General features: G+C 39.1%; 1 protein-coding gene across 5 annotated transcripts in view; it reads left to right on the plus strand.

Annotated features, from left to right (window-relative positions):
- SDK2 (sidekick cell adhesion molecule 2) overlaps positions 1 to 26,184 on the plus strand; it is a 543,580-nt gene that overhangs the window by 410,535 nt on the left and 106,861 nt on the right. For all 5 annotated transcript variants that reach the window (XM_070740240.1, XM_070740242.1, XM_070740239.1 and 2 more), the window contains 2 exons: positions 5,392 to 5,498; positions 13,548 to 13,695. In XM_070740240.1, coding sequence (XP_070596341.1) covers positions 5,392 to 5,498; positions 13,548 to 13,695 — 255 coding nt within the window. The remainder of the gene's footprint in view (positions 1 to 5,391; positions 5,499 to 13,547; positions 13,696 to 26,184) is intronic.

Consider the following 26,184-nt stretch of genomic DNA (forward strand, 5'->3'; position numbering starts at 1 on the left):
CAAGCAGTTGAGAAGTTAATAAAATCATCTGGCAAGCAATTCAATAGCACTTATTGTAAATGCTGCATTGGCTAGGATGCGGGATGTCATAAATATAATGATGACATTCAATTTTCTATCCCTATACTGGTTTAACGGGAGAGCCAAGTATTGTTTTTTTCAGAAATTGTCTGGTTCCTTGGAAATTGCATATTTCCTCCAGATGGGATTGCAGCGTTCCCGAATGCACTGTTCTGGAAGGAAGAAGTCTGGGATCTAAGAGAATTCTTGGAATCATAGTTCCTGAAGCAGTAGGAGCAGCAGCAGCAGGAACCTATGATTATGAGAACTTTTGCCCAGCTTCCACTGGTGCATTGTCTTTGGAACTTGATCTGCAGCCCATAGTCATTTACTCTTTCACCGTGTTATGTGAGGACTACTGCTGTGCTCTCTACTTGGAGCTGGCTTTGAAAACTATTCAGAAACTTTGAGTGGTTCATAATGCAGAAGTCTGTGGCCTCCCCAGCAAAAACCCACTGAGCAGGGAGCAATAGCTCTTCAATGGCTGAATAGTGGTTCAGTATACTAAGTTCCTTGTACAATTAAAAAAGCTGATTATAACCTACAAAACCCTTTGTGGCTTGGGTCCTAGTTACCTTGGAGACTGTCTGCTTCAAATAGAATCCGGCTACGAATTTGAGTCAGCAAAGTATGCTGTCTGTTCTCCACCTCTGTAGAGCTAAAGTGGGGAGGAGGAGGGGGCAGAAAATATGCCAGTTGCTGTTTCTGCACCAGCCCCCAAGGTAAAGATAACCCTTTTTATCAATCAAGTAAAGAAGTAAAATTGAAAAATCTTTTTTTTCATTGGACTTTTGCATCTTTTAGGGATGCATCTGTTCCTTTTTTCTTGATGCGTTGTTTTACTGCAGTTTTAAAAATTGTTTTTATGTGTAGAAAGCAGCCTAGAGTTTATGACTGGGGCGGCATAGAAATGATCTAAAATATAGAAATGAAATTGTAGCGCAAGATTAGAAGTACATTTGTGAATTATGACAAACCTGTAGAAGCAGAACCTGTCATTTAAAAAAAAAATAACATTTAATGATTTACTGCTATTCACTGATTTGGAGATAACAAATAATGGATATTTTTAGAAACCAAGAGGTTCCTATTTACTGTCATGAAGGAAGAATAATAAATAGTACAGTTTGAGCACAAATACCTTTTTTAAAATGTAGCCATTAGTTCCAATACACAAAGGGGGAAAAAACAGAGAATGATATTTTTTCTGGGGGGGGGCAGTTTGGTAGGGTCCTTTGAAGATATCAAGATAGAAACCAGGAAGCTGTTAGTTCTAATCCTCCTTAGGCATGTAGCCAGTTTGATGGTCTTGTGCCACCAGCTGTCTCTCAGCCCTAGAAAGAAGGTAATGGCAAACCACTTTCCAAGACCTTACCAAGAAAACTGAGCACATAAAAACAAAACAAGTGCCACCCTGAAACAAAAGGCATAACATAAATGTAAATTTAGTAAATCACATATTTTGGAATGAAGTAACAGAGAAATTAAATTTTATTTAAACTTGAATTCAAAATTCTGCAGCCAATTAGTATTGAGTAATGTAAAAATAAAATCCTGTTAATGACTACGTACTTCACCTTCAACCAAAGCAATACATGAGCACATAATCGATTCAAACTAAATATAAACCACTCTAAATTCGACTGCAGAAAATATGACTTCAGCAATAGAGTGATCTATGCCTGAAATGCTCTACCTGACTCTGTGGTTTTTTCCCCAAACTCCAAAATCTTTAACCTTACAGTAGACCTCTCCCCATTTCTAAGAGGTCTGTAAGGGGCATACATAAGCGTGCCACCTACCATCCCTGTCCTACTGTCCTCTTTTATCATTAAGTTTACTTATGTTATGGTATACAAACTACTACTCTCATATAAATGTTTGACAAACAAACAAACAGAATAAAGAATCCCATGTCAGGACAAAGGTGACAATTTTAAGACTTGTGGACTTCAACTCTCAGAATTCTATGCTGGCTCCCAGGAGCTATACTGGTTAAGGTATTCTGGGAGTTGAAATCCACAGATCTTTAAAGTTGCCAAGTTCAGAGCCTCCTGCTATAGACTACTCAACCCTTGATGAGAAATACATTTCCTTTACTCTTAGAGCAGATATCGGATTGCACTCAATCATGGGACCCAACCTACTGCCCATTTATTCCCTGTATTAATTTCTCCTTTATATCGCTTCAGGAGAAGATATTCCACTCTCTTGCTAATGAAAAAGGAAATGTAAGATCCTTGCATTCAGTTTGTGGCTGTGGCTGAACTTGAGACTAACGAGATGATGAACTTCTACAGAAGACCCATGGCAATTTAGTCTTTGACAAAGAATAGTTGTGATTATATCCCAACGGAAAGAGCAACAATGGTGTGAGCAAAGAGCATATGTGCCCATTATTTTAAACAACATTATCTTGGTCTAACAGGCAGTTTCTGACATTTCAAATAATGGCGCTTCTGGAGAGAGGTAACAGCTGTTAGTGCCTCTTGCATATTCTTGTCCATGGCAACCTAAACCACTAGCTGTCACCTTGGTGCCTTGAAGCAAGATTCCTACTATTTTCTGAACTCCAAAGCTTCCAAATGTGCAGTCGCCACGTGGGCAGCCTCTGTGCTAATATCAGCAAGGCAGACAGTCTGCCTGGCTCTGTTGGATTTGCCCTCCTTATTCACAGTTTGAGATGGTGGCTTGTGTGTGTGCGCGCGCGCGCGTGTGTGTGTATGTGTGGTTTTTTTTAACTGCCTTCTGAAAGCAAAAGGCAGCACTGCATACATGGAGGAGAAGGAGCATCTCTTTAGACTTCGAGGCAATCATTAGATAATCACCTCTCATTATTAAACTTTAATTTAAATTGTGTATTGAAAAGAACAAACAAACTCGTATCAAAGGAGCCTCTGGCATTTTTCAGCACTTGATTAAATTTGAGGGTGTGGGGGTTGAAAGCCGTGTAGATTCTTTGACTTATTTCCTCTGAGTTTCCATCTCCTGGTTTCTCTCGTTGCTGCAAAGAAATAATATGAATTATTGCTCAAGACTAGATCTCTTTTTTTCAGATGGATTAAACTAGAAATATAGATTCAAGGCTCTTTGCCAGCTCTCCCCCCATCTCCCCCATAGCATGCCTCAAATTTATTCCTCATTGTCCCCCTTCCTTGTTAATCAGCAGGTTCATACATTTTCATCCTTAAATTCTTCAAGTTTTCCAACTTTGGGTTCTCATGAGTAATATGTATCTTGTCCATCCTATCGTCAATCCTTGGAAAACTGTCCCTACATATTTCATTATGATACATAGCAGAATTGGCTAAATGTGATATTCAGGGGCTGGAAATAGAGGTTCAAAAGTATTTCTAGTAGAAAATGATTTGTGTGACATTAATATTTGAACAATGTACATATGCCACTCCTACCATTGATATCCCAAAAAGAAGGAAAGTTGCTTTTCATTTTACATTTCCCTCTTCTCTTACTTTGGTGAGAAATGTTTGAAAAGGGAGAAGGGGAAGAATTTTATAGCTCTGGCGGGACCATCATCATGACAATTTCACAGAATGCAAAGATTGATTGACCTGGGAGAGTATATGTATTTGAAAATGTAAAGGTAAAGGTGGATGAAAATTGCCCAAAATAATTGTCCATTGGTACAAAGCTACTTCAGAGCGCTGCAACAAAGCAGTATGGCAATACTAATCAGTTTAATATAATTCTACATGAAGGATCATTTTCTCACCTAAGGTTTATTTATTTATTTATTTATTTATTAGATTTGTATGCCGCCCCTCTCCAAAGACTCGGGGCGGCTGCTTCAGAATAATTCTGTTACCCACTCTGAATTAATATTAGAATAATTGTATATAGATATACAGGGATATTATATTAGGTGGACCTGTAGTAGTGAACAGTGATTATTCCTCCCTCCCTCCCTTCCTTCATCCTTCCCCTTCAATGTAAATACTATGGGATAATTCAATCTGAAGGAAAACAGTCAGTTTCTTTGTCAGGAATCACAATCTTCTCATCCCAGAAAATATATTTGTCCAATGCATATATTAGATGCCTTGCAACATAACTGCAGTTTGTACAATGCAGCTTACAATATAAAACCTACAATTTAGTATCCATATAACTTATTCATAAAACACCTGTTTCCAACAAAGGTAAGTGTGAACCTTTTAAAACGATCTAATTTGAAAAGGTAAATAGAAAGGTATATAAAACAAAGTTAAAAGCTAAATGAAAAAAAGCAAAAATAGCCATCTATCTTCCCATTGTGTAGGTCCATCAGGAAAGGCCCTTTGCTGTTTTCCATCAGCTTTACAAGCCTTAGAAGCAAGTCAAGAGATATCACATCAGCAGTTCATGAGGTTGAGGCTCAAAGCATCCAAGCACAGGCTCTTTATTCAAATTGGATCCGGAAATGTTCTGGCAATCAGGGAGTCTGGTGGTAAACTGATTCATCCCTTTAGCTCCATCCAAGATGCAGGAGACTATGTTTTACCTTAATTAAAAGGTCTGAAACATTTTCAGAGATAACCTCTCAACGTGTGATAAATACTGAATTCATTGCTGAAATTAGTTCTTTTTCCCTCAGATAGGGATAGAGAACATGGACCAACCAAGTTGGTAAAGACAGCTGCTGAATTATGCTTACCCAGGCAACACCCAATTAAGAAACTCATCTAAAAATACAACGTTGATGATGTGATCTTGTCAAAGATCATTTGAATCCTGTATCCAAACTTTTCCCACTCACAGTTTTGCCTGGATACCTTTTTTGCTTCTACTCCTCCCCATCCAGACGTCCATCCCCAGACTGCCTTCAAACAGCTATTCAAAAGTTTCATATCCCACCTGGAATCAGGAAGTAGAAGGTGATCCTATTGTCGATCCGTTGCAGCTCAGAACTCCAGGCGACTTCCCTTCTTCAATTAAGAAGGAAGTTTGCCTTATTCCAAATAAAAATGCAGATGATCCAAAAAAATAAAATAAAATTTGGAACAGATTTTACACACTGTGTTCTTTGACCTCTTTGTAATTTTTTTTGTTCCAACAGCAGAATTTTAAATGATTTTTTAAAATATAATTAAAGCGTAATAAGTGAAAATGGCAAGCGAATAATAAAAGCTTATGGGAAAGTAGGCCATGCTGTCAGAACAGAGACAAAAGAAAGTCGCTGTAGCTCATTGAGATGTGTAAGATTATGGCTTGGCTATGTATCTCTTGGCTGTGTATCTCTTGGCGCATGTAGTAGTATATTGTTCAATTTAATCATCTCCCCTTTTTCTCCCTCTCTCTCATTCTCTTCCTTGTTCTTCTCTTTTTATTAAGGTACATGATCACATCCCTAGACCGAACCCACGCTGGCTTCTACCGCTGCATTGTGCGCAATCGCATGGGAGCCCTGCTGCAAAGACAGACCGAAGTACAAGTGGCATGTAAGTGCTGATGAGCTCTATCTTCCCAACGGCTTAGGAATGCACATGGCATCCTTCTATAACAAAGACAGCTATAAGTCAAAAGGGCGGCCAAGATTGTCAGGTTGCCTGAATTAATGTTTGGACCACTTGTTAAAAATGGGATAATGAGATTAGGATTTTAAAAAGGCTTTAAAAGGTGCAGCGCACGTTATGAAGGACCTCTCCAGAGTGGAAGGAGTACTTCAAGCAAAAAGGAGAAAATTAACTAAGGGGCAAAGCTGTATGGAAGAGCATGTCACAGAATACCAAAGGAAATTATAGCTGATTAGTCAAACATGGGCTTTGATTCTTTGTGTCTGAAAACACTTTCGCAAAAGAATCATTCCTAAAACAATGCAGGATAAAGGGACTGCTTCAGTGCTACTTTGTGTTCTCTACTTATGGGGGATTGCCTTCTATGATTACATTCATGGATGTTATTATTTTATGAACTTTTGGATAGTTTAGAAATGCATTCACTTAAACATAGAAACATAGAAGTCTGACGGCAGAAAAAGACCTCATGGTCCATCTAGTCTGCCCTTATACTATTTTCTGTATTTTATCTTAGGATGGATATATGTTTATCCCAGGCATGTTTAAATTCAGTTACTGTGGATTTATCTACCACATCTGCTGGAAGTTTGTTCCAAGGATCTACTACTCTTTCAGTAAAATAATATTTTCTCATGTTGCTTTTGGTCTTTCCCCCAACTAACTTCAGATTGTGTCCCCTTGTTCTTGTGTTCACTTTCCTATTAAAAACACTTCCCTCCTGGACCTTATTTAACCCTTTAATATATTTAAATGTTTCGATCATGTCCCCCCTTTTCCTTCTGTCCTCCAGACTATACAGATTGAGTTCATTAAGTCTTTCCTGATACGTTTTATACTTAAGACCTTCCACCATTCTTGTAGCCCATCTTTGGACCCGTTCAATTTTGTCAATATCTTTTTGTAGGTGAGGTCTCCAGAACTGAACACAGTATTCCAAATGTGGTCTCACCAGCATTCTATATAGTGGGATCATAATCTCCCTCTTCCTGCTTGTTATACCTCTAGCTATGCAGCCAAGCATCCTACTTGCTTTCCCTACCGCCTGACTGCACTGTTCACCCATTTTGAGACTGTCAGAAATCACTACCCCTAAATCCTTTTCTTTTGAAGTATTTGCCAACACAGAACTGCCAATACAAAACTCAGATTGAGGATTCCTTTTCCCCAAGTGCATTATTTTACATTTGGAAACATTAAACTGCAGTTTCCATTGCTTAGACCATTTATCTAGTAAAGCTAAATCATTTACCATATTACAGACGCCTCCAGGAATATCAACCCTATTGCACACTTTAGAGTCATCGGCAAATAGGCAAACCTTCCCTACCAAACCTTTCCCTATGTCACTCACAAATATATTAAAAAGAATAGGACCTAGAACAGACCCTTGTGGCACACCGCTTGTAACCTGACTCTGCTCAGAATACTCGCCATTAACAATAACTCTCTGATGTCTACGCTTCAGCCAGCTGCAAATCCATTGAACTATCCAGGGATTAAGTCCAATCTTCACTAATTTATCTATCAGCTCTTTATGTGGAACCATATCAAAGGCTTTGCTGAAGTCCAGGTAGGCAATATCCACGGCACCACCTTCATCCAACACCTTTGTGACATAGTCAAAGAAATCAATGAGATTAGTCTGACATATTTGCCTTCAGTAAAGCCATGCTGATTTGGGTCCAATAAGTTATTGTTTTTTAGGTGCTGATTTATCCTCTTTTTGAGTAGAGTCTCCATCATTTTAACTACAACTGATGTCAAGCTAACTGGCCTGTAGTTACCAGCTTCTTCTCTACTGCCCTTCTTGTGAATAGGCACAACACTGGCCATTCTCCAATCCTCAGGAACTTCTCCTGTTAACAACGATTGGTTAAACAAATCAGTCAGGGGGGTAGTAATGACAGATCTGAGTTCTTTAAGAACTCTGGGGTGGATGCCATCTGGACCCATTGCCTTATTTATCTTTAATCGTTCAAGTTCTTCTAAGACATCGGCTTCTAAGATCACTGGAGCTGAATCCGTACAGTTGGAAGCAATGCTATATCCCTCTATAGTATTATTTTGTAAGGTGTCTTTTGAGAAAACTGAACAGAAAACTGAACAGAAGCTCCAAGTTGTTCGCCAAGTTGATTGTGAGGCTGCTTTGGATTTCTTTCTGACTGCAAGCAGCCCCTATATTGTCTTCTCCATCAAAGTCAGGAAATTGTGCTAATTTCAAAGATAAATTATTAGCTAAGATGGCTATGGTACCTTTTAAAAAAAAAACACCAAAATTTATTCTTGGTCACTAACAGAACAATCAGTCAGGTTTAACAGTTAAGCAACATTTGGATGTTCCTTAATAAGTAAAGTTAAGTGAGAAATTGTTGGGGGTCTAAAGAGTTCTTTCAATTGAGCCATGCAAAATAGAGTTCACACCAACAAACGGTAAGAGAAAAGCAGGGAGACTGAAATTACCAGAAAGCCTCTTTCTTAACAGTGTGAGTTATAAACTGTATGAAAAGAATACCATCAAACCAGGACTTCTTTCACCTTTTTCAGATCGAGATTAGAGGAACTTGCAAAGGACATTGCTCAGCCAACTGCAAAGTTTTTAGATATCGGGATCATGAAAGGAATTTCTGTAGCTGTGCTCTATATATTAGAAGTCACCTTCCAGGCTTTATCACACTTTATTAATCCTCTGTCAACAGTAAGCTGACCTTTGATAGCTGTGCCAAATCATAGAAACCTCAAATCACAAAAGCAATGTCTGCTTTTCCATGCTGAGATATTACATTTAAATGTCCTCTTTTTTTCATTTGTTGCTTCTCTTTTTAAAGCCCTTTTAGATTGCACATCCTTATTTGTAAAAATGTTCAATGGCAAGTGAGACCTGATTTTTTTTCCCCTATTTTCACGTAATAGTTTTGACCTTTGGTCCCTTCAGTTATTCTTCTAAGGAAGAAAGCTCTTCTGATGCTGGGAGTTGAGGGTCATCAAAAGACCCAGAAGCCGAACGACTAAGTGAGCATAAAAGGGCTGAAATAACTGTGGGAGGCAGTCAGCAGATTAAGGGATAGATTAGTATTATAACACAGTGTTTCTCAACTTGGGCAACTTGACAAAGTGGCTGGGGAATTCTAAGAGTTGAAGTCCAGACATCATCAAGTTGAGAAATGCTGCTATAACACATTTCATTAAAGTTCGTGGAAATCCAGTTTGAGAAGCTCTTTTCCTGAAACGTTAAATCCTTCAGATAGTTTTTAGCAAAAGCAAGCCATTCTCCTCCACAACACTTTCTGGAAGGCAGGGAAAGTAAACAGCATTTATAACAATTACACCACCATTGCCTGTCGCAGGGATAAGCTGCCCGTATAAATCAGATCTAGCTTCTACAACATGCAGGCAAGAAACCTGAAACATTAATGAGTGAGCTTCAGCCGGCAGCAGAATCTGGATCAGGCCGCTGGCACCTATCGCAATTAGCTGGGGAATCTTAATGCCTTGCCATTACAGGGTATACTGTCCAGGAAGTAAGAGGAGAGGGATTTTATCTGGGATAAGAATTAATGTGGAAGGACAACACTTTGGTATGCAGGAATATTCATAAGTCTTAACACAGCCTTCTGCAATCTAGTACAGATAGTTCTCGATTTATGACCACAATTGAGCCCAAAATTTATGTTGCTGAGCAAGACATTGGTTAAGTGAGTTTTGCCCCATTTTACGACCTTTCTCGCCACAGTTGTTAAGTGAATCCCTGCAGTTGTTAAGTTAGTAACACGGTTGTTAAGTGAATCTGGCTTCCCCGTTCACTTTGTTGTTTTTCAGAAGGTCACAAAAGGGGATCACATGACCCTTGGGCACTGCAACCGTCATAAATATGAAACAATTGCCAAACATCTGAATTTTGATGATGTGACCATGGAGAATGCTGCAAGGGTGAAAAGCAACCATATGTCACTTTTTCGAGTGTCATGGTAACTTTCAATAGTCACTAAGCAGATGGTTGTAAGTCGAAGATTACATGTAACTTGAGTTTATAATTGTTAGCAATTCAAAATCTTGAGTCAGAATTCCATTAATATGAGTCACTTCACAGGTACCAGGAGAATTCTGGTTTGGAGGAGGTTGGGGGGGAATCGGAGTTAATGTATGGGGAATTAACATTCATTGATACACTTGAAAATAAAGATAAAGAACGAAACCTGCCATCTTCTGACAATGTATTCCTCTCTCATCATGAGTTGCTGCTGCACTGTTATGCTACAGATGTGGAATGTCAGAATCAATTTCCCTATTGTGGCATTTACTCTCCTTTGTGTACCCAGTTATTTGCAGCTATAAGAAGCTGATTGAAGAAAAGACGACTATCTCTGTGGTGCGTGTGGTTTTCTTGTTTAAGGGATGTTCTGCCACAGCTTCAAGCTTCATAATGAAGTTGAATGTGTGTGAAGCCCTGAAGTTGATATCTCCAAAGATATCCCCTTTAACTTCCCTCCTGATGTTCCTTATTAGATGTGGTCCCAAATTGGGAATCACCCTAAGTGGACTTGGTGCTTCATCAGCGTTCTCCAAATGAAGATCTATGAGCCAATGATCTCTAGTGCAAAAGGAAATTAAAGAGAGCCAGTGAAAAGTGTTGGCTGAGGCTGAAGGGGGGGGAAGGGAAATCTTGTGGCTTTTAGTGTGGAGACGTTCTGCGAAGATTCAAGATTTAGTGTGCCAATTTTCAGGACTCTTTGCCTTTCTGTCAGGCAGAAAGATATTTTTTCCCTCTCCCGCAATTGGGAAAATGAAATAATTGCTGTCAAAAATCAGGAAAAAGCAGATCTATGGGCATCTCCTAACCTTAACGTTCATGAATCAGTTTCCACAAACTGGGGGAAAGTGTCCCAAACGTTAAAAACACCCTTAAGAAGATAATAATAATAATAATAATAATAATAATAATAATAATAATAATTTATTAGAATTGTATGCCGTCCCTCTCCGAAAACTCAGAGCAGCTCACAACAAAATACAAAGCACAAATCTACTATTAAAAACAATGATAAAAACCCATTATAAAACAGTCCTATCATCCAATTAAACCATACATAAAATGAAACAGCTAAAGGTCAGTTATGTCTCCCAAGCCTGGTGGCATAGGTGGGTTTTCAGTAATTTGCGAAAGGCAAGGAGGATGGGGGCAGTCCTGATCTCTGGGGAGAATTGATTCCAGAGGGCCGAGGCCGCCAAAGAGAAGGCTCTTCTCCTAGGGCCCACCAGACGACATTGTTTTGTTGACGGGACCCAGAGAAGGCCAACTCTGTGGGACCTAATGTTCCTGGGGTCTGAGCCAGGCACGGAATCTGTGGAGTTGCTCTCACTTCCACATTTCACCCTAAGCCCAGCTCTCACAGAGAGCCTGCCTTAAAATCCCGCTCTCCCTTTTCCTGTTCCAATTTTGCCATTTCCCCCTCCCCAAAGCAGCCCCCCCCCACGTCTCCAAAAGTTGATGGCAAATCAGGCAGCTAATAGGAAATTAATCAGGCAGCTGTGGTGCTGCTAATGGCCAAGTCGTTAAAAAGAGATTCTTTACACGTTTTTAATTACAGCAATTAAATCAAGTCAATAAAATGTCTCCCCCCCATCCCCACCCCCATTTTGTCATTAGTACTATTATTATTAAAGGTGCTATAAATTTCCTACCCACAAACAGCTGCGGCCATAAGGAGGCCCTGACCTCCATCCCTTCAGTGACAAGGTTGCCGGTTGCATTGTGTGAGGAGAAGAAAGGCGCCCCACCGTAGGTACCCGTGTCTGAAAGCTATTTGGCCGTTTTTAGGGGTGAGTGAGAAGTGGGCATACAAGAGACACGTTTCACAACAAATGTCTACCAGCAGTAGAGGAGAATGCTCTGAATGTAGAAGAACAAAGCTTTGTTTGCTGGGTCTGTCTGTAAAAGAGAGTTTGTTAACCACAGGTCAATGCCAGCGTAAAGTGTGTGAAACATTCATTTGTGTGGCTTTTGCTCTAAAGAATCTGGAGAGGCACCTTAATAACTGCGTTTTAAAGAAGTTTGTTCTCCCACTGCAGTTTTTTTGGCTGCTTCTGGCGATACAATTTTTTTTCTCCCTCCAAGAAGCTATAGAAGGCATGTTTTATTGTGTCAGCTGTGAAGGGTGCTCATTCACATATATAAATTGCCACCTTTCAAAGAACACACATGCAGTGACTAAGAATGGCCCTGCCATATTACTCCCGTATATTTTGCAAGGAGAAAATTGTCATTTATATGGATACCCTTTCATACCTTGTACATGACATGGACATTTTGGCACTTAGCAATACATTGCCCACATCAAAATACTACACAAAGCCACTTGCCTTGCAAAGAAAAGGCTGAGCAATCTGTTGGGGTTCCAAGGGTTGGAGTGACCTGGGTCTTTGGGTTTTGTTAGCTGTGAAAAATTGGAGCTTCAGGTTTTCTAGCCATTTTTGTCCCTTTCCTAAAAAGAATATACAAAGGGCGCCTTGTGGTGTATTCTTGCCTGGAATGGGGTGGGTAATTGGTAGCCCAGAAACTGCATGCAGTGTAGTCCTAAGAGAAATATTGTGATGCCTCGCAATGTTGGCTTCTTTTTTTAACAATTCAAGCTTAGTTGAATTAAGGCTTTTGAATAGTTTCACATCTATTTTATGTAAAATAAACAAGCCACTACCACCTCTCCAAAGGCTAAAAATGTTGGGTGTGTTAACTCCAATAACATCACTGCCTCTCTATAATGAAAGTAATTGTGATAAAACTGAGGATTCAAAGAGAGATGGGTGGTGAGATGTAAACTTCATTGAGTATATTGAATAATAATAATTAATAATAATTTATTAGACTTGTATGCTGCCCCTCTCCAAAGACTCGGAGTTGTGACTCATCAGGATGAGCTCTTCTCTTCCATGGTTTCAGGCAGAGAACCAAAAACGAATTAGGAGTAAGCTGCTAGATAGCAGTGATCAGGTGCTTTCAGAATTGCTGGACATAATTTGTGCATGATTTAGGCCTCCCCCACTCTGAATTGTTGCCTGTTCTTACCTTATCGTATGACTCCACATTCTCACCCTATTCTATCCTAGTCCCATAACTGGAAATGGTTGACTGAATGCATACAAATGGTTCTCCACTTACAGCAGTTCACTTAAGTGACCTAAGTGACAAAAGTGACTTTTGACCATTTTTCACACTTATGACCATTGCAGCATCCCCGTGGTCACGGGATTTACATTCAGATGCTTGACAACTGACTCACGTTTATCATGGGTGCAGTGCAGGGCTGAAATTCAGCAGGTTTTCGAGAACCGGTAGTGGAAATTTTGAGTAGTTCGAAGGACCATCAAATACCACCTCTGGCTGGCCCCAAAGTGAGGTGGGAATGGACATTTTGCAATATCCTTCCCCCAGGAGTGGGGAGGGAATGGGGATTTTGCAGTATCCTTCCCCTGCCGTGCCCACCAAGCCACCCTACAGAACCAGTAGGGGGGAAAATTGAATCTCACCCCCTAGTCCAGAGGTCATATGATCTCCTGACAAGCAAAGTCAATGGAGGGAACCACATCCACTTAACAACCGTGGCAACAACTCACTTAACAAACGTGGCAAGGAAAGTCATAAAACAGGGCAAAATTCACATAACAAATTTCTCATTTTGCAGCATAAATTTTGGGCTCAATTGTGGTCTTACTTGGAGGACTATCTCAATATATGAATGCCGGCATGCTCAAAATGTGAAAGATAGGACAGGTAGAATCTAAAGTGCTCTTAAACTGGCAGTTGCCATGTGTTATTATTTTATATTTCTTCTTAGTTCCTTTACGAAGGTGGATATCATGGAGGTACACAAACGCACACTTTAGGGCAGTGGTTTACCCCACTATATCATATTTTGATGGTTCATATTTATTTACTCCTGTCTTTCTCTCCATTCTCCTGACACACACCTTGACCAGACATGGGAAGCTTTGAAGAGAAGGAGAAGCAACAGAGTGTCTCCCATGGTGAAGCGGCCGTCATCCGCGCTCCCTGCATTGCCAGTTTCCCTCGTCCACAGGTCACATGGTTCCGTGACGGGCGCAAAATCCCTCCTAGCAGTCGCATGTGAGTAAAGAACAAAGACCAAAAAAAGACATTTTATGAAAAATACCGAGGTAAATACTGAGGTAAAAGATATTTCGTAGGATGACTGGATGTAGAACTTTACAAGGTGGCTAGCCAATATTGGTAATAGCTTAGAGAACATGGGGATTTTTGTACTTAAAAAACAGAAGAAGTGGCCCAGAAATAATGCCACCTTTGGTGATTTTCAGAACTCCTTATTATACCTGCTCTCACTTCCCTTTCCACCTGGGAATCTTATAATAATAATAACAATAACAGAGTTGGAAGTGACCTTGTTGGAGGTCTTCTCGTCCAACTCCCTGCTTAGGCAGGAAACCCTACACTACTTCAGACAAATAGTTATCCAACATCTTCTTAAAAACCTTCAGTGTTGGAGTATTCACAACTTTTGGAGGCAAGCTGTTCCACTGGTTAATTGTTCTAACTGTCAGGAAATTTTTCCTCAGTTCTAAGTTACTTCTCTCCTTGTTTAGTTTCCACCCATTGCTTCTTGTTCTACCCTCAGGTGCTTTGGAGAATAGGTTGACTCCTTCTTCTTTGTGGCAAACCCTGAGCTATTGCAACACTGCTAATATGTCTCCATTAAACTAGCCATGCCCAGATCCTGCAATTGTTCTTCAAATGTTTTAGCCTCCTGTCCCCTATTGCTCTTCTCTGTAGTCTCTCTAGAGTCTCAACATCCTATTGCATTGTGGTGACCAAAACTGAATGCAATATTCCAAGTATGGCCTTACCAAGGCCTTATAAAGTGGTATTAACACTTCACGTGATCTTGATTTTATCCCTCTGTTGATGCAGCCTAGAACTGTGTTGGGGTTTTTTGGCAGACACTGCACACTGCTGGCTCATATTTAAATGATTGTCTACTAGAACTCCAAGATCCCTCTCACAGTTACTACTGTTGAGCAAGGTACCACATATACTGTACCTGTGCATTTTGTTTTTCTTGCCTAAATGTAGAACCTTTTTTTCACCACTGAATTTCATTTTGTTAGATAGCGCCCAGTGTTGAAGTTTGTCAATATCCTTCTGTATTTTGCACCTATCTTCTGGAATGTTGGCTATTCCTGCCAGTTTGGTGTCATCTGCAAATTTGATGAGTTCCCCATCTATCCCCTCGCCCATGTCATTGATAAAGATGTTGAAGAGTACTGGGCCTAAAACAGAGCCTTGGGGTACTCCACTGCATTTGGTGCTTTTGCCACCATTTCAATGGGCGTGGCTTGGTGGGGACAGTCATGTGACTAAGTGCATGGGAAACATCAAGTTGGCCATGCCCACTCAATCACATGACCATCAAACCACACCCACAAAGTAACCTTTGCCCACAGAACCAGTAATGAAAAAAAATTAGAACTCACCCCTGGACTACCTGTATTTATAATGTTAACAGAAGCAGTTTGTTTCATCATCAGAATGTAGATGAACTCTACCCCCATTCTCCAAAACCAATAAAAAAATGAATAACGAAGTAGTGAATGTAGGCAAAAAAGAACAAATACTACAGGTGTAATAACTTACTCATACGTTGCATTTTAAACTCAGTGTTTCCAGCTCAGCATCCTTGCTTTCTTGGCAAGCACTGGAGTGTGTCTTTCTCACCTCCTCCTCATTAGAGTGCTCTACCCAGCTGTTGTGTTTCTTCCAAGAACCCTGATGGTTAATGAAGGGACTTAATACTCTCAGATCCAGAAACATCAACAGGGGGTCTAAAACCGATGCCGAAATCTTAATAGATGAAACATGAGGTGAGGGTGTGTGAGCAGTCTGGTTATAGTCAGAAATACGATTTGGCTGACAAACTAATAAAAGGGGGGGGGGAAATACGATCTGACAACATATGGGGCAATCAGAGACTATTGTAGGCCAAGATGAAGACTTCCAGTCATGAGATACATTTATAAATGAGAACCCAGAGCATGACCATTAAAAAAAGTAACCTTCAATCCCAGTGGAAAGTCATAAGGCGGACACATTAGCTGCCCTGTTTATCTGATGCCATCCTTGTCACGTCTAGTTTTAATGGAGAAAATGCGAGGGAATGCAGCCGAATGTGTTCTTGTTAAACTAACATTAAAGATGTTTAACAGATGTCTTAGGCTCATCACATTAAAATCTGGAGATAGACTTGATAAACTAATGGCTTTGTTTATCATGGAGAAAATGAATTTAAGCAAGAGAGGGGGGGAAGAGCGCTTGTAAGGAGGAGCATCTGCTCATTCTTACAAGCTGTAATGTTCGATTCAGGAAAGAAGGGGGGAAATTGCCAAGACTCTCAACCTAGACAAAGGCTAAGATGCAGCAATACCCTAACAGCAAGAATATATATAAGGGGCGTGCATAAGCGCACCATTGTGCCTACCCTGTCCTATTGTCTACTTTTTATCATTACTTATCTAATGTTTTATATGTACAAATTATCACCCTATAATTGTTTGACAAATAAATAAATAATGTATGTATGTATGTATGTATGTATGTATGTATGTATGTATGTATGTATGTATTTTTAAGAGGGGAAGTTTTCCTAGCAGCTACCTCTCTTTTTATATGCTCACAGACAATACTCACATAAAGGGTACGAAGGAAAGGAGTAGGGAAGCCAGTAATACTAATCCACATATAAGGAAAGTATAGCATTGAGAAAATTGTACATGCATTTACTGTATTCGTTCCACAATATATGAATAATTATGCATCTTGCTGAAGATAGAGAATACAGCTTTGATCTCACTCCATACGTGTTCCATTGAATCCTTCACAGACTTCAATCAATCAATCAAAATAAAGCTGGAAGGGATCTTTAAGGTCTTCTAGTCCAACCCCTGCTCAAGCAAGAGACCCTATACCCATGATGATGAACCTATGGCACATGTGCCACAAGTGGCACACAGCGATATCTGCTGGCACATGAGCCATTACCCTAGCTTAGCTCCAGGATGCATGTCTGTGCCCGCCAGCTGGTTTCTGGCACGCATGGAGACTCTGGAAGGACACTTTCGGCCTCCGGAGGACCTCTGGGGTGGCAGGGGTTGTGAGTTGTCCTCAACCAACTCTGGTAATGATAGATTCTGAGGAGGATGAGCCAAGCCCATCTTGGTACCCTTGTTGCCAGCTGATGCAGAGAGTGAGAGTGAGGGGGAAATAGACTTAGATGAACCTGAAGGACCATCAGAGGTGGCAGATATGCCAGTGGGAATAGGTTCTGACTTAGAGGAGCAGGAGGAGGAAGACCATGAACCTTTGCTAGATGCAAGCTTTAGAAGACTAAGAAAAAAAGATGGGAAAAGGAAGTTGTCTGTAGTTTGTTAACTGTAGGGAATTGTTGACCACTCCTCATAGGTATTTAAGAGTAGCGGATGGGAAATTCAGGGTGGAGTTTCAACATTTTGCAATGGAGTTAGTTGATGTTTGAGGTTTCAGCCAGGTTACGCTAGCCAACTATTATTTGCCTGCTAAAATCCTTGGAGTAAAAGTGCTCTGTCGGCAAAGATGCTGGAAAGCTGTAAATGTAAGTCAATGAAACTGGAGACTCTTTATCTGATGAAGGAACTCACAATTAGCTTTGATCTTCGGGAGCAGCCTAGCCGCTGGACTGTTTTATCTTTTAACTCCTCACTGAGAAGCTGCCAAGATGAACTCACATGCATGAATTTGGCTTGTATAAATGAGGCTTTGATTGATTTGAAATATCAGCACGTGGATTCCTCCTTTGTTTTCAATCTGCGTAGGCCTGGGATAGAACAGCAGGGGGAGAGTTTTTGCCCTTCCCAACTCCAAGAAAGCCTCTGGAGTCTGGGAAGGGGGAAAATAGGCCTACTGGGGTGACTGTAAGTCATGAAATGGGGAAGTGGGGGTCACACATGCATGCGCAGGGGTGTGGGACGAGTTGGGGGCTTTGGATTATGGGTGTGAGCATGCATGTGCATGCAATAGCACATGCACGCATGCACTATGTCGACACCCGAGAGGAAAATGTTCGCCATCACCACCCTATACTCTTTCTCAGAGAAGTGGCTCTGCAGACTCTTCTTAAAAACCTTCAGTGATGAAGCACCCACAACTTCTGAAGGCATGTTTTTCCACTGGTTAATTGTTCTCACTTTAAGGAAGTTTCTTCTTAATGCCAAGTTGCTTCTTTCCTTGATTAGTTTCCATCCATTATTTCTTGTCTTGCCTTCTGATGTTTTGGAAAATAATCTGACAAACCCACCCCCCGCTTCTTTATGGGAACCCCTCAAATACTGGAACACTGCTATCATGTCACCTCTAGTCCTTCTTTTCTCTAGACTAGCCCTGCAACCATTCTTCATATGTTTATCCATTGTGCCCTAAATGCAGTTCAGCAAAGTTAAACCACAATAAGTGGTGGCATTGCTCAGTTCTCTCAGATAGGCTACTCATAGGAGTATATAAGTGTACACGTTTGCACTAGGACATGAGCTGAGGTGGTGCAGCAGGTAGAGTGCTATACTGCAGGCCACTAAAACTGACTGTAGATCTCTAGGTCAGCGGTTCAAATCTCATCACCGGCTCAAGGTTGACTCAGCCTTCCATCCTTCCAAGGTGGGTAAAATGAGGACCCGGATTGTGGGGACAATATGCTGGCTCTGTTAAAAAGTGCTACTGCTAACATGTTGTAAGCCGCCCTGAGTCTAAGGAGAAGGGTGGCATAAAAATCAAATAAATAAATAAATTTATCCAACAAGTTCCTTAGGATGCTTGTTGGAGCAGCCAGTAAGAAAGTGGACCCTACTTCATTGTAGTGAAAGGACTATTGAGTTGCCTGGCACAGAGCAACTAGTGTGAAAAGAACTGCACAAAATTATCTCCATAAGCTGTTTTTGAACAAGAGAATGCCTCATTAAGGCATTCTCAAGGCAAAACATCAGTAAGATTGCTGTTGTAATTCTGGACTAATTTGTTTATAAGCTATGTCTACCCAACACAATAAAAGCTGATTCACTTTTAAAATGTTGCTGATGGAAACATGTTTGTTTCTTTGTGGCTGTGGAATCGTTCACCAAAATAGCAGCTCTGCAATTAACACTTTGACTCCGTCTTCACCTACCTTGACATCCTGTTTTGTGTGATCTACCCAACTATCTTTCAGGAGCCAAAGTGAAAGCTCCAATTACGGATATATGCAAAAATGTTCTTTTGTAATCTCTACTAGTCAGGCAAGTACATCTTAGCGCTATCTCTGGCTCGTGTAATGGTAGAATGATCCTGGGTTTCCCCCACATAGTGGAAATAGTACTTTTATTACTATTAGTAGTAGTTTCAAGACATTGAAGAAATGAAGAATGTAGAACAACTTGCTCATGTAGTTTTTGTGTATGATATGATTGTGTGTATGTTTTTATATATTGGTTTTTTTAGACTTTTTAATGTAAAATTGTTATTTTTAGATTTTAAATATTAGATTTGTTACCATGTATTGTTTTTTATCACTGTTGTGAGCCGCCCCGAGTCTGCAGAGAGGGGCGGCATACAAATCTAATAAAATAATAATAATAATAATAATAATAATAATAATAATAATAATAATTTTAAAAAATCATATACACCTCAAAAAAATAAAGGGAACACTTAAACAACACAATATAACTCCAAGTAAATAAAACTTCGGTGAAATCAAACTGTCCACTTAGGAAGCAACACTGATTGACAATCAGTTTCACATGCTGCTGTGCACATTCAACTTTGTACAGAACAAAGTATTCCATGAGAATATTTCATTCATTCAGATCTAGGATGTGTTATTTGAGTGTTCCATTTATTTCTTTGAGCAGTATACAGTATGTCTCCAGGAGCATGAGAACTCCAAGAGGCAATTCAGTGGCACGATATTGGATGGTTCTGAATGTGTGAACACTTAGATCATGGTTATCACAGTCTTGGAAGAGTCTAATGTATTGTTTCCCACCCAAAATTACTTCCTGGCAAGAAGTAGAAACCAAAAGTATGTGATCAGATCCTCTCAGCAGTGCCAACTGAGTGTCTCTGAATAAGCAATTTGTATCTAGTGAATTTAGAACTTTGCATACATTACTTGGTTCATAAAGTGCTCTCAATTACTTGAGAGCAATATACGGTATATAGGCAGATAAATGACCACGCCCTATATTCCACAGCTTCTTTTTATATATGCACAAAGCTCAGCATATTTAGTTCCATATAGTTTCAAAACAATGTACAACCAGAGTTCTTAATTAGCTGAACTCTCTTAGTATTTTCCCACTGGGATTCATCTGACTCCCACCCCAACTGCATCTTTTTAAAATCTCTGAAAATATGGCTCTTCCCACAAGCCTTAGTTTAGAGAGAGCGATGGGCCCTGGATATTTTAAAATTTAGATTGCTTGTTTTCTTCCAAACATTTTGAGGTTCTTAATTTGTATTTTATTATTGCTTTTATTGAATGCCACCCAGAGTCTGTTAGAATTGAATAGCCTTATGAATGCAAATAAATAAATACATTTCTGTAAAAAATAAATTAGCTTTAGTGTTGTGATCCCCTGTCACTGCTTTTCCCACAATTAGCAACATCCAGATTTTGGATTTCATGATGAAAGGGAGATTCGAACAAGTACTTTCTTAAATCTGTTTTGAAGATACTGTTGCATTAGCACACATAATTATTATTTTGCTTATCATCATTAATCTTTTATGTAGTTTTGTTTCATTTGTCGTTTGCTTGATTTTTTTGCTATTATTATAGTCCTATATTTATACAGTACTTGGAAACCATAGATTAAACAATAGGTCCACATGATAGAGTTACTTTGTTACAACTGGTTTACTTCTCTGGCATTCATTCATTATTTCCTTACTCATGTCCGAATCATCACAGTTAAAATAAGGCTTACTCTATGACATAAAAATTAAAATATAAAATGCAAAATGAAAATATGTACAAAGTAAAGAGATCTTGCCCAGAAACTAGCAACATTAATTGTGTCCTGTTGCACTGCCATGACGTCCTCATGTGTAGACGTAAATATTCATTGATTTATAATAATGGACTGTCATATTATTTACTAAAGTATTTAGTAAATTTAGTAAATTTAGTAAAATTATTTACTAAAATATGGTATTCACTGCAAATACCTTATTGCTTGCACATAATTTCTGTCCTATTTTCTTACTGTCTTGTAACTTTGTGTTTAAATAATATACTAGCATTCTAGTGTTAATAGTAATAAGCAGTAGTAATAACAGGAAAAGTAGATAATATTTTGAAATAGCTAAGTACAGGAACATTTAAAAAGGAGATGGGGGGGCTAATTCTGGATGCACAAGACTAAGCCTTAAGAACAAATGCACACAAAGCCAGAATTGGGAAGATGGCTAGAGATAGCAAATGCCACCTCTGCAAAGAATCTGAGGAAACAGTGAAATATGTAGTTAGCTCCTGCAAGAAGATGACAGAGTAACAGCATGACAAAGTAGGAACAATGAAGAAACGCCATTTGTCTGCAAGCAAGAGTGGGTGTGACCATGAACACAACAGATTTAAACTTAATATTAACCGCTCCAAACTTGACTGTAAAAAATATGACTTCAGTAACCAAGTTGTCGAAGCGTGGAACTCATTACCGGACTCCATAGTGTCATCCCCAAACCCCCAACACTTTACCCTTAGATTATCTACGTTTGACCTATCCAGATTCCTAAGAGGTCAGTAAGGGGCGAGTACAAGTGCACTAGAGTGCCTTCCATCTCCTGTCCTATTGCTCTCCTATATGTCCTATGCCTTACTTCTATTCCTATATCTCTTCTTCTATTCTTTCATTGATATGTTCTATTACTATACCTTCTTTTCTATTATTTCTTAGATATATTTTACTATGAGTATCTCCTCTTTAAACTTCATCATGTATTTTACTATGTGTACAGTATATAGATATACTGTATACCCACTAAAACCCTCATTGTGTATTGGAATGAATGAATGAATAAATAAATAAATAAATAAATAAAATAAAGCAGACAAAGTAATAGAAAATGAAGAAGTTAAAGTATTCTGGGGGGTTTAGAATTCAAACAGGCAAACAACTGCCAAGTAATATCCCAGATTTAACAATTGTTGATAAAAACAAACAAAAATGTCCAGGCAGTACTTGGAGACAGCTGAATAGAAGAGAACGAATGGAAGAAAATAACAAAATACAAAGGCCTGCAGATAGAAGTAGAAAATCTGTAGCAAAAAAAAGGAAAGATAGTGTCAGTAGCGATATGCATGTTTGGTGAAATCCCCAAATAGCTGGAGCACCACCTGAACAGCATCAGCATTGAAAAAATTACCCTTACTCAATTACAAAAGGCAGCTTTATTTAGAACTGCTTACTTTCTGTGATGATGTAACACCATGAAAAAATAACACCTGCCTATCTCAGGTCATTGGGAAGGACTCAGTAGGGTGTAAAAGTGCCAAATGCAATATAAACATCGGTTTGACTGTGCGACAAACCACAATAGAAATTATTTTTAAACTGGAATGCTACTGGGATTAGTGTTCATGAATATTTATATATTATTCATAACTTAATATACATATCAATGAATAGTATATTTTAAATTAAAAACAACAAAATAAAGCATTAAAATAGTTAATATCAACATTAAACTTGACTAAAAATCATCAAGGATGGTAAGGAAAGGAGATAAGATCCCGTGGGGTGGGATTTTATCTCAGTCCATTAAGTACACCCTCATTGGGGCTCCAGGCCAATCAAAGCAGAGCCTAGTTTTCAAGCTCTGTATAGGTGATGCTGATAGGCCTGCTTCAGTATTACATGTTTATATTTGTAGAGTATCAATCAGAGTATCAATCAGAAGTTATTTTGGAGCACCCTTCTTGCATAGTTCAGAGATAATAATGTAACGATAAGGAATTTTCCCATGATGTTTGAGAAAGGAGGATTCTATGCTCTTTGGTACCAGGATATAGAAAAGCTGTGGCATTGTGGCTCAGCAGTTAAGATGCTGGGCTTGTTGGCCTGGAAATTTGACAGCCCAGGTTTGAGACCTGATGAGGGGAGCTCCCATCCTCACTCCAGCTCCTACTAACCTAGCAACTTAAAAGCATACATGTGTGAGTAGATACATAGGTACCACTTTGTTGGGAAGGTAACAATGTTCATGACATTATGCTGGCCACCTAACTACAGAAATGTATTCAGGCAGTGCTGGGTCATTGACCTTGAAACAGAGATGAGCATCTTCCCTATGGTTGTAGCAGAGTGAAATCTGCAGGGACTCCTGGTATTGGCTAGCGGCTTGGCAGGGGAATAACATAATCCCCCCAAATTAGTAGAAAAGCTAAATCAATTCCAGTCTCTAATGGAAATATTATACTTTGAAAAAACAAGTATTAAGGTTTTAAATGCTAGCAGGGTGGGAAGCAGCCATTCCTAAGGAAGAAACGGTCATGTTATAAATGTATCTCAAATATCTAAGACCATCAAGCAAATTACCCCAAATATTCATTACTTTGAGAAAGTGGGTTAAAAAGTTGGAATGTAAACATCTGAAAATCTATTTATTTTTTATATTTATATTTATATTTATTATTTATAAATGTATCTCAAATATCTAAGACCATCAAGCAAACTACCCCAAATATTCATTACTTTGAGAAAGTGGGTGAAAATGCTGGAATGTAAACATCTGAGAATCTATTTATTTATTTGTCAAACATGTACAAGTTAGCAGGTATTAGTATAAACATAAACATAAGCAAAGTAGGTACAGGTAAATTAGGACAATAGGGCAGTAAGAGAGGAACAGTAGGCACAATGGTGCGCTCTTACATGCCCCTTACTAGATATGTTTCTTTTTTACTAATATTATGTATATAAATATTATTATATCAAACAAACAAGGAAAATTAGAATACTAGAATCTTTATCAATCTGTGACATCTTGGGACTGTAATGGGTGTTCCACTGTTGTATCTCAGGTTTTATTCGTGTCTTCAGTAACGATTCTAGTTTAGATGATCCATATCTTTGAGTCTGTCAAAGCTAGCTGAGAGGTTAGGCTACAAGGTAAGTATCTGGAGACTAGTGAGTTATACTACTAGGCCTGAGCATTAAGCCTGACACAAGCAGAATAAAGCTCAGATATTGTTGGTTTCTGGTAAAGAGAAATCAGAGATTAGCCGTTTGTCTGGAATCTACACAGGAATTTGCAAGTCACAATCTGGACACTTTTATTTATTTATTTATTTTATATATCTATCTATCTATCTATCTATCTATCTATCTATTGTTAGAGTTGAAAGGGACCATGCAGGTCATCAAGTTCAACCCCCTGCCTGAGCAGGAATCCTAGAGCACCCCAGCCAAGTGGCAGTCCACTCTCCTCTTGAAAGTGTCCAGAGTTGGGGAGTTCACAACCTCCGCAGGCAGGTTGTTCCAATGGTTGATCGCTCTGACTGTCAAGAAGTTCTTCCTTACTTCTAGGTTGAATCTCTCCTTGGTCAGCTTCCAGCCGTTGTTCCTCGTTCGGCCGTCTGGTGCTCTGGAGAATAGAGTGACCCCCTCCTCTCTGTGGCAACCCCTCATATACCTGTATACAGCTATCATGTCCCCTCTGACCCTCCTTTTCTCAAGGCTATCCATGCCCAGTTCCCGCAATCTCTCTTCGTAAGTCTTGGTTTCCAGTCCCCTAATCATTTTGGTTGCTCTTTTCTGCACCTTTTCCAGAGTTTCAATGTCTCTTTTAAAGTGTGGTGACCAGAACTGGATGCAGTATTCCAGATGTGGTCTGACCAGGGTGTAGTAGAGTGGTATTAATACTTCCCTGGTCTTGGAGTGTATCCCTCTGTTGATGCAGCTTAGGATGGTGTTGGCTTTTTTGGCCGCTGCTGCACATTGCTGGCTCATGTTTAGTTGATTATCCACCAAGATCTCTTTCGCAGTTACTGCTGCTAAGTGGGGTTTTTCCCAGGCTGTATGTGTGTCTAGTTTGTTTGTTTTTACCAAGGTGAAGGACTTTGCTCTTGTCGACGTTGAACATCATGTTGTTAGTGTGGGCCCATAATGTTAATCTGTCTAGATCTTTCTGTATTTTGAGCCTGTCCTCTAGGGTGTTGGCTACCACTTTATCAGCTGTTCAAAATTAGTAGATAAACAATGCAAAGAAATTGGAACTAGAATGTCTCTTCAGTTTGTGTTTAGCATAGGCCTAAGGAAATAATCTGGAATAATCACATATGCAACATACTTGTGCAGATTCTAGCAAGGGGAAGGAGAGGTGAGAACTGAGTTCATCTCATACAAACAGAAATATCATAAGGAGAGTATTAATTCAATTTCATTAAAAAATTAACACCCTGGGGGCACAAATGTACACATCATTTTTTTAAACCCACATTCTTTTAAAAAAAATCCAGAAGAGAATATTTGTGCCACTTTAGAGTCAACACTTACCCCGGTGCTAAGTTTCTCTCACATATACAAACACACAGCTGTGAAAACACGTGTGTAACATCTATTATACAAGGAATGATCTGAGCGATTTTCCATTTGTGAAGGCAGTTTTGAAGAGTTCTTTCATAGCAAATCTAATTGTAAAATATATTGTAATTCCCCTCCCCCAGAAGATTTTATAGTTCCAGAAGATTAGATCATTCTTCAAAAAGAAAAAGAAAACTATTAATCTATGAATATCCAACCTGTTCTCTCTCTTGAGTGTGTAGCTACCAAGATAATTTAAAGACAGGCAAAGGAAATGGGAAATATATTTTAATTGCTTTTCTTTCAAGGTGAAAGTAGTTTCACTATTTTACAAATATTTGATTTATGCATTGCAGTCAGCTAATCTTTAGAAACCAAATGTATGTTTCATTTTTTTAAATATATATATAGTTGTACTTTTAAAAATTACAAATATGTTGATCAAACCAAATTTAAAAAGAAAAAGAAAATTAAAAAATAACAACATAGTAAGGAAATATATATGTGTGTGACACACACATTCACACACACTGTTTATGGAGATTTTCAGTCATCCAGATCATGGTTGTCCCAAAGGTACTTTTTCAAAAGGGAACTAGACTTTCTGACACATGGTTAGAGAATCTGATATGTACACATACATTGTGTGTGTGTGTGAGAGAGAGAGAGAGAGAAAGAAAGAGAAAGAAAGAGAAAGAGAGAGGAAGGGAGAGAAGGAGAGGGGGAGAGAGAGAGATCTACCTGACTTCAGGCTCATCATTAGTATAACTAGTCCTTGATTTACAGCAGTTTATTTAATCTTGGTTGAAAGTCACAAGTCAAAGTTGGGAAAAAATATTTACAACCTGTCCTCAAATTTAGCGACCATTGAATAAACCCAACAATCAACAGATCACAATTCGGGCACTTAGCAACCAGCTCACATTTACAACTTGTTGCAATATCCTGCAGTCAGATGATTTTTTTACTTTTCCAGCCAGTTTCCAACACACATCAATTA

The sequence above is a fragment of the Erythrolamprus reginae genome, chromosome 2 (genome assembly GCF_031021105.1).
Source record: "Erythrolamprus reginae isolate rEryReg1 chromosome 2, rEryReg1.hap1, whole genome shotgun sequence".
Taxonomy (NCBI): Eukaryota; Metazoa; Chordata; class Lepidosauria; order Squamata; family Dipsadidae; genus Erythrolamprus; species Erythrolamprus reginae.